This window comes from Bombyx mandarina, chromosome 25, assembly GCF_030267445.1.
Source record: "Bombyx mandarina strain Sakado chromosome 25, ASM3026744v2".
In the NCBI taxonomy this organism is placed as follows: Eukaryota; Metazoa; Arthropoda; class Insecta; order Lepidoptera; family Bombycidae; genus Bombyx; species Bombyx mandarina.
Window position 1 is genome coordinate 7,256,351 of NC_143231.1, and position 9,601 is coordinate 7,265,951.

At 40.0% G+C, this 9,601-nt stretch overlaps 1 protein-coding gene across 2 annotated transcripts in view; it reads left to right on the forward strand.

The window, feature by feature from the left end:
* LOC114247800 (proteasome activator complex subunit 4) overlaps positions 1-9,601 on the forward strand; it is a 31,702-nt gene that overhangs the window by 19,574 nt on the left and 2,527 nt on the right. For both annotated transcript variants that reach the window (XM_089738685.1, XM_089738684.1), the window contains 8 exons: positions 901-1,096; positions 2,452-2,651; positions 3,053-3,171; positions 3,636-3,769; positions 4,279-4,454; positions 5,252-5,411; positions 8,063-8,284; positions 8,952-9,097. In XM_089738685.1, coding sequence (XP_089594811.1) covers positions 901-1,096; positions 2,452-2,651; positions 3,053-3,171; positions 3,636-3,769; positions 4,279-4,454; positions 5,252-5,411; positions 8,063-8,284; positions 8,952-9,097 — 1,353 coding nt within the window. The remainder of the gene's footprint in view (positions 1-900; positions 1,097-2,451; positions 2,652-3,052; positions 3,172-3,635; positions 3,770-4,278; positions 4,455-5,251; positions 5,412-8,062; positions 8,285-8,951; positions 9,098-9,601) is intronic.

Below are 9,601 nucleotides of genomic sequence, written 5' to 3' on the forward strand. Positions count from 1 at the left end.
TACGCTGTAGATGTCTATGGGCTCCAGTATAACCATTTAACTCCAGGTGGGCTACGAGCTCGTCCACCCATCTAAGCAATAAAAAATAATAAAAAAATAAAAAATTATGTGACTCCACTACACTTGTTCTCAAATAGCCCTATTTTATCCTTGTCTTGCATGTAACCGTTATTATGTGTGCGAAAGAAATAACTGCGAAGCAAAATAATAGGATTTAATTTCTTTAAGTACTAATTTGGTAAGAAAAACTGATTTATTTCAAATATTTATCACTATCTGTTAATAAAAATTATAAAACTTACCAAAAATACTAAATTTCATGTTGTTTTCTCTTTATAAGCGTGTTTTTTACATCTTTTTACAGCGCATTTTAGGATCGTTCCACTCGACGGTTGGCGTGACACTGACGGCAAAACAGTGCTTAATATGAATCTAAGCACTGTTTTGTTTGGTTAATTTTGACGCCTTTACGCGGGATCTAGTGGTAATATATCGATGCTTCGGAAACATTAAATTTTATCATTGATTGATAGGCGAAGCCCGCCATGTTGCGCGCGGTACGACAATAACTGCGGGTGACGCCGCGGGGAGAAGCTAGTCTAAAAAAAGTAGCCTAAGTTACTCCTTATATCATCAGCTACCTATTAGTGAAAGTCTCATCAAAATCGGTCCAGTCGTTCCAGAGATTAGTCGGAACAAACAGACAGACAGAAAAATTGTAAAAAATGTTATTTTAGTGTATGTACCGTATGTATATTCATATGCATGTAGTAAAAAGAGTTAATTTCAATACTACAAACAGACACTCTAATTTTATTTATATTTATAGATAGAATTAAAATAAAGACTTTCTATAATGCACGAAGAATTAATAATATTTTCGTTATTATTATTTTTTAGTTTCTTTTCGCTCATTACGGACCTCGTATAGCGGACAAGTTCACGGCGCACGCGCTGCGGTGTGCGGCGGAGACGCGCGAGGCGCCGCAGCGGTTCGCGGCGGAGGTCGCTTCCGCCGCGCTGCGGGCCGCGCGCTACTGGACCAGAGATGACGCTCTGAAGATGTACAGCGACACACTAGAGATATTTAAAGCGGGTCAGTAAACGTTAATTAAACTCAATACATTAAATTTTTTTATCAATTATCATATTCATTAATATATCTATATATTAATACGTGAAGCAAAAACTTTGCCGCAAATTAACCCTCAGACACAGCCCACTGAGTTTCTCGCCGGATCTTCTCAGTGGGTCGCGTTTCCGATCCGGTGGTAGATTCTGCGAAGCACGGCTCTTGTTAGAGTTCGTGTTAGCAACGTCGTCAGGTTTGAGCCCCGTGAGCTCACCTACTAGTTAAGGTTCCGCTGAAATAGTCTCTCAAGGCTATCAGCTTAGGTAGGGAAAAAAATCGACAACTAGTTTGAATAAATACGCTGTAATGGATTTATCTATTGAGTGTGTCGTGTCTAATATGTAGCAGCAGCCTTTGTTGTGTAATTAACAGTAATTAAAAAAAATTGATCAAAGTCATTCCTACTGGTTTCAATGTTCAATAAAGTTGCTATTCCAATGCAACAGGCAATTTCACCTTCTATCCTTCTATCCCTAAATGCGTTCTGGCATTTATGTTGTTACGTCTATGAGCTTCGATAACTGATTAATAATGCTTGGTCTGCAAGTATTATGTAAATAAGACTATAGTAGATTTATTTTGTCCGTGCAGTTTGGGTCATAAAAAATCAGACCGGTGAAGCGAGTATTTCGCTCTCTCTTCCACTCACGAGCCTTATGGACGGGCATAGTGATGCGCATTATTGTTGTCGACAAGTGTTATCGATAGTGTATTTAGTTTTGTCATTTTGTGGGTTAGTGATAAAAATGAATGAAAAAATCACTAATCGAACACTTACACCACATATCGCCGCAGCAAGTTAACGAGAACGGCAGAAATTAACACTTTGTAACTTTTCGGGAACTATTCTTATTTCAGTTAACTTTTTTAACACGTTGTTGATAACAACACGTGCAATTATTATTTTGAATAAATTCTACCGTTTTGATACAAAATAAAGGAGTAGCCATTGTGTCACTAAAGAAATTCAGAGAACGAATGCATAAAAACACATTACTCTTCGACATAATGTACTATAATTTGCAGGTAAGTACAAATGACTCTTAACATAACAATGTTTCACCACTCTTCGTATGCCACCCCGCCGCCGTGTACTTGTCTTCGATGACTAATTTGTTTTTATCGATAATGACGTTGCGCTCGCGCAACATGCTAACCGCCCTAGCCAGGCTATGTTTTGTGACCCAAACTTCACGGACAAAATAATTCTACTATAGTAAGTGTATTTTTATTATGTAAGAATTTTATTTAACAAAATATGCTAATAACCTTTGCTGCTAAATGCTACTAAGCTAAACAAAATTTAACATACTTTTCAGGTCTAACATCAGTGACTCCAGAGACGATGAATGATTGGGGCACGGCTTTGGCGACCGGTATGGAGAAGATGGATCCGCTGCGGGGCGCCACTGTGGTGCAGGGGATCGTGGACCTCGCCATTCCGCCACCAGCGCCAGCTAATGCTGACCCTGATCAGAAGGCATCCTTCGTTGTGTGTGCCCGATTGCACGCATTACAGGTTAGATTATGAGCAGTGACATCTATTGATCAATATGTGAAACTGTAAGGCAATTAATTCCTTATATTCCCTCGATTGCAAAAGAGTTAATGTTTAAAGTTTAAAATAATTTAAATAAATATGAAAATGCTCGGAATCAAATAAAAATAACACTTTTGTTTTTCCTTTGATGTGTCCCCCGTCGGACGGATTTCTTTTGTTTGTTTTAAGTTTATTTTTATTTATGGATTGAGGCACTACGAAGTCTGCCGGGTCAGCTAGTAGATAATAAATAGGACATCTAACTCACAAGCTACAATATAGTTGTGAACTTATGTGCAAAATAATAATTGCACTACACAAACGAAATTTTAAATGTGTTAATACTGAGCATGCCTAGAATAAAAGTTTTTTTTTTTTAGGGAGCCATCGGGTCACTGAAATGGCGAACTGCACCGCTGTCCCAGATCCTGCTGAAGAAACTCGATGCTGCGAACTTTATACAGCATCCTTACCAGAATGTGCGGGAAAGTGTCGGAAGGTTCGATATCAAACTTACTTGGAATTCTAGATTAATTTCCTTTTACAAGAGATCTAGTGTCGCTCTCACACACAGGTCGTTGGTATTAACAACTATGAAAACAATGTTTGGCTTTGATTGACGAACAATAGAGTCTGTAATGAGAGCAAAGTTTTAATTGAGATATTTCACGGGAACATGAAAAGTCGTGTCCTGTAATATGTTTCTATTTTTTAAATACTATTCAGTCCGGCAAATTTTCAAAGGTTGTGTAATTAAGCGTGAACAAAAAGCGTGATGTTAAATAACTTTTCACAATATAGCAATATACATACTAACTGACAATAGATGGCAGCACTTTGTCAGTAGTAAACTCCAGTTATGCGTCGAACCTAAATAATTGTGTATTATCTATGGTCAGACCTGCTACGCGCCGTTTTTGTTGACCACAAATAATAACAATCAGTATACATGTTATATTTCAGTTTGCTAGCGACAATGTTCGACACGGAAGTGTTGTTCCCCGGCGGGCCGACTGGTTACTCTCTGTCTCTTGGCGACTTCATAGAATCGATTCAGCCAAGACTGGCCCCGTTATATGATGAGAATGGAGACATTGGTATGTATAGTGTTCAATAATGTATGGCTTAAAATATAATGTTATTCGTCATTTCATTTTGATTCGTTGTGTAAGTTAAAAAAATTGCGGGCTAGAAAGAAATAATACATAGTTATTTATTGTTCAATATTTTGAGATTTTTTTGATTTTTTTGTTTAATTAGACCACTGAATATTGGATGTCGTTATCGCCTCTTGCGTAGAGACCGTACTGCAGAAACGGCAAATATAACAATCGAAAGTAGAAGAACAACATCACACATAGAAACTTGGTTCTAATTATCTCTGAAGCAAAATAGCAAAATGTTTTTTTTAACAAAGCACGCAATGCTTCAAAAAATAAATTATGCTGACTGCCCGGTGAACGTACTCTAGCGACAGAAGAAGGTTGCTGATCGGTTGGCATAGTCGCTAGTTCCTGTCTATAATGACGGTAGCAGTCAAATATTCGGATGCTACTGCGATGTGTAAGTTCACAGTAATGTCTGATCTAAATATGTTATTTCGCAGTGATATCGCTGACGTCGACTACGTCACCGCTACAAGCGACGGCCGCCGAGGAGGCTCCGCAGTCGGCCGCTTCCACGTCCAGAACCAGGAACTCGTTAAGCGGACAGATACCGGTGCGCGTCGCCAGACTGTCGCCCGACTCCGCCGAAGCTTCCGTCAGCGACGACGCAGCGCAGGTTAGAGGAACACGACTGATAATGACGTCACCAGACACAGACGGCGCTACGGATGACGATTTAAAATTTAAATTGTTATTGTACCTTTGATGTTGTCGACTAGAGACAAGCTCGTTTGCTAGCTTTGGACAGGTTTCAGGTCGTCATTTTAATTGAATCGCAATATTATATATTTATATATATAAAAATGAATTGCTGTTCGTTAGTCTCGCTAAAATTCGAGAACGGCTGGACTGATTTGGCTAATTTTGGTCTTGAACTATTCGTGGAAGTCTAGAGAAGGTTTAGGAGGTGAATAAATATTGAAATGCTCGGAATTATATAAAAATAACAATTTTGTTTTTCCTTCGATGTGTCCCCCGTCGGACGGATTCCTTTTGTTTGTTTTAAGTTTGAGGCAAAAGGAAGTCTGCCGGGTCAGCTAGTTAACTTATAATTCATCGGCCGTCTTGTGTAGTGGTAAGTGACATGGTCACTACACAAGGGGGTCGAGGGTCCGACTCCCGCCAAGGGAAGATATTTGTATGATAAATATAAAATGTCTTTTCCAGGGCTATGGATGTATATTATATATATGTATGTGTATAATAAAAATCTTACATTTATTTCCGTTATCTGGTACATGTAAAACAAGTTCTTTACGAACTTAGCACGGGTCCAGTTAACGTGGCGTGATTGTTAGTAAAATATTTATTTATTTATTATTATTTAATAACTGTAGTAGAAAATCTGTTGTGTATTGCCTTAAGTTTTGTCAACATTCTATTTAAAAAAAAAAATTTTTTTTCACGATGTAGTCTGAAGCGATTGAAGGTGAAGAAGAATCGATAGGCCGTAGTCGTTTAGAGAAGCAGCTGGTGGATCGGCTCGACGCGGCGCTCAGTCTGTCCGGGGATGCGCCTGTCGTCGCGCCCCAGCCCAAGGATCACGCCCGGGCTCTGAGTCTACTCACTACCGGTAAGCAAAAGCTCGTGGCGCTCTGTTTAATATGTCATCGGTCTCACAAATAATTTAGGCATATACAGAGACACAGTTAAGCAATGCAGTAACACCAAAGATTATGTTAAAAAGCAATTCTTAAAATTTTAATTAATTAAATTTAATTAAATTCTTAAAATTAAATTAAAAAGGCTAATATTTTGAAATAAAATATTTTTGTACTTTAAGACGCTGTTTGTAATAAAATCATCTGATTATTGTGATAATTATTGAAGAAACGACAGGAACAGACTATGAATATAAATAAGCAAAACTTTTTATTTTTTATCATTGACACAATGTGGAAAGGCAAGACTACTGTTACGCCGGTAAAAGTAACGCCATCTATCGCCGAATAGCACAAAACGAATATCAAAGAAACCAGTAACATCGAGAACGCTCGATAAGTAACAACGCCATCTATTGTCAGATACCGGAAACACATCGAACCTACTTGCCCAGAATGTTGTCGATAATGTCGTATCATAAAAGCGTTGCAGAGATGGCACGAAGGTAGTCAGTAATCGAAACTACTTGAAGCGAAACAGCGAACGGATCACCTGAAGCAAAACGGAAGAAGTGAATTAAGAATTTTAAAGTGGTCATTAAGAGTTTTAAGTGTTTAATAGAGTCTTAATTTGTACTTCGGCAGGATTTTTATTTATCACGTAACACTACAATTAATGCGTTTTGCCCACATTAACGTGGTGTAGAAAAATAGATTCTTACTCGTGAGATCATATACAGAATCGGCATTGCACAACGAGCGATGGACCGCTCTATGTTGGGCTTCAATACCCAATACCCAATACCCATACCCAGATTAGACGCCAAACAAAAGTTACAAGTGCTGGTAAGAAATTAGTAGCACATCTGAAATGTAGTTAGGCTTGGACACTTAGCAGGACGAAATGGCAAAAAGTAGGTCTCACGATGGATGATTTAATCGAAACAGCGGAGAGGACGTGGATGAGAATGATGGCGATCAAAAACTAAGGCATAAAAAAAGGAAGACCCATGCTCAGTATTGGCTATTAAAGGGCTGAAGATGATGATTATTATTGTGATCAATAACAAAGGAATGAAGATAGAAAATGAAGATTTAATACATACATTTTACTAATTAAATCTTAAAGTGTCAGTGATTTTGATAAAATTTCGTTCATTGGTCGTAAAGTGATTTAATGAACGAAGCATTCGATTCATAAGAAGAAATCGTGTCAGAGAAGAAATCGTGTGAGGTACATAGGCGGCACTGAAAATTTCGGCAATTAACGAAGTGACGAAGACAACATTACTATTTAAAAATGTATTTATTGCTTTTCGAAGTATTCTCCGTGAAATTTGACACATTTTTCCATACGATGGAACCAATAATTGAAGCAACCATTGCATTCGGAAGTTGGGGTCTCCAAAATGGCCGTTTTGTAGGCGTCCACAGCTTCTTCAGGTGATGAAAATCTCTGTCCACGCAATTTATTCTTTATTTTAGGGAAAGTATAGAAATCATTAGGGCTTAGGTTGGGGCTGTACGGCGGATGGTCTAATAAGTCTATGTTTTCTTGCTCTAAAAACTCTTTTGTTCTGTGCGCGGTGTGAGAACTCGCATTGTCGTGATGGAGGATGATGCGGCGGTTGCAGTTATCTTTACGGAGTTCAGAAACGACCTGTGGCAAACAAATGCTAGCATACCATTCTGCATTAACCGTTCTTTGTCCCTCAAGAGGAGTTATGGAGACAAACGTGGCCTCCATTTTTTTTGCAACACTCCGTGAACGAACAATTTTTGTTGGCTTTAACTCATTTTCGAACACCCAAACTCGTGACTGGTTTTTTGTTTCGGGTTCTTACGCGTATATCCAGGATTCGTCACCTGATACAATGTTGTATACAGCATTTGAGGATCCTGCGTGGAATCTTTCGAGAGTTCTGACGCACCAAGTAACGCGAGCCGCTTTTTGCTCTTCACGTTCAGCATCAACGTTTTCTTGGGTGACTGCAGTTTTTGGACGACCTTGACGGGGATCATCACTGAGCTTGACACGTCCACGTTGAAACTCAGCAAACCAGCGATAAATTGTGGTTTTGGATGGGGCTTCATCACCAAATGCAGAAATCATCCGGTCAACACACTGTTTTTTTGTTAAACCACTTCGAAAGTCATAATAATTCATCGCTCTTGAATTTTCTCGAGTCAATTCCATTTTCTCAACGACTAAACAAGTTTGACAAAACCTCGTGACAAGACCGAGATTTTTTTTAAAAATAAATAAATGGTATTCGATTTTTAAAACCAAGGAGTTTTCAATTAAAAATATTTTAATATGACAGGAACAGTGGAAATATTCCATTCCCAATACTTTTAGTGCAGCCCTCGTAGTTCGTATACTTAGTTAAAATTGTATATGTATCTCTTTATGTGCTGCGTCTTGCGACCTGCGGGTCCACATACAACTGTGCTTAGTGCGTGTTTTTTAACGTTCTCGATTTTGCGTTTGCCTACGTTTGCCGCTAGGGGCGCTGTTCCACCTGCTTACAAAATTGGATTAACTTTCACGCTATCGAGAACGTTAAAAAACTCGCACTAAGCACACTGAGCTTCATATAAGTACAACTTGTCGTTACGGCAGTGATCCGCGCGAGCACGGGCGTGTGCGTGCGCGGCGTGAGCGCGGGCGGCGTGGGCGGGGGCGTGGTGCGCGCGGCGTGTCGGTGCGCGGCGCGCGGGCCCACGCAGCCGCACGACGAGCTGCCGCGCGCCGCCGCCGCGCTGCTCGCCGCGCTCGCCGTGCAGACGCGCACCGCCGCCGGCTTCGACCGCACCTGCGACGAACTAGACCTGCTCGCCACAGGTACGCACCCATCTACCTACCAGCTATTATCTCTGTGATTAGTAGGCTGCAGAGCTTACAATAAACAATATATTATGTATGATATAAGTAAAAAAAAGCCTTTTGTTTTTTATTGCATAGATGGGTGGACGAGCTCACAGCCCACCTGGTGTTAAGTGGTTACTGGGGCCCATAGACATCTACAACGTAAATGTGCCCCCCATCTTGAGATAAAGTTCTAAGGTCTCAGAATAGTTACAACGGCTGCCTCACCCTCCAAACCGAAACGCATTACTGTTTCACGGCAGAAATAGGCGGGGTGGTGGTACCTACCCGTGCGGACTTATAAGAGGTCCTACCACCAGTAATACACCTTGGGTTATATTATTATAAGAGGTCCTACCACCAGTAATTATGCAAATTATAATTTTGCGGATTTAGATTTTTATTACACGATGCTATTCCTTCACCATGGAAGTCAATCGTGAACATTTGTTAAGTACGTATTTCATTAGAAAAATTTGGTGCCCGCCTGCGGGATTCGAACACTGGTGCATCGTTCAACACGAATGCACCGGTTGTCTTATCCTTTAGGCCACGACGACTTCAAATTTTAAATAAACTCAGACAAAAATCGCTTTTGCATGACCGATTTAACGTTGTTTCTGTTTTCTCTTGCGCTGCGTAGGTAACTCGTGGTGGGCTCGACTGGCGTGCTTAGACTTTGCTCAGCCGTTCCTGTTTTACGGGCTCCCGTTTCTCTGCGATAGTCCGGACAGAGCTGTTCGAGCCGAACAGTTCGCTTTGAAACTCATGCGGGACTCGCGACTCGAGGTGATGACATTTTGAATTCATTAATCAATCGTGTGAAATTATTAAAGGGAAATAATCATCTACTGTAGCCGGTAACCGTTCTCCAAACCGTAGATTGGTGGATATGTAATTAGTGTACCAAAACTATTAGAGCAGATGAATGATACGCGGGCCTCTGGTTCGTGTCCGTCGCATAGATGGCACTTGCGTGGGATTCAAAAACAAATCCGCGGTAAACATCCAGCAGTTTATTGAAAGGCGGACAGACAGTACAATAATACCAAAGATATATTATTATAGAGGAACTTAAAGTACGGCGTGCAGACTGTGCGACGGTACCGAGATAAAAGGGGAGAGCGAACCATAGACAGCTACATTTATAAACAGTGCAGGGAATTGAATTACAAGCCAAGATTAATTGCGTAACATTTTTAATAAAAACAACAAATTCGCTACATTATAAATGTTAAAAAAAGTTGCAATTGGAAAATATTGTTGCTGTTCATTGCGCTTAAATATCAGTTG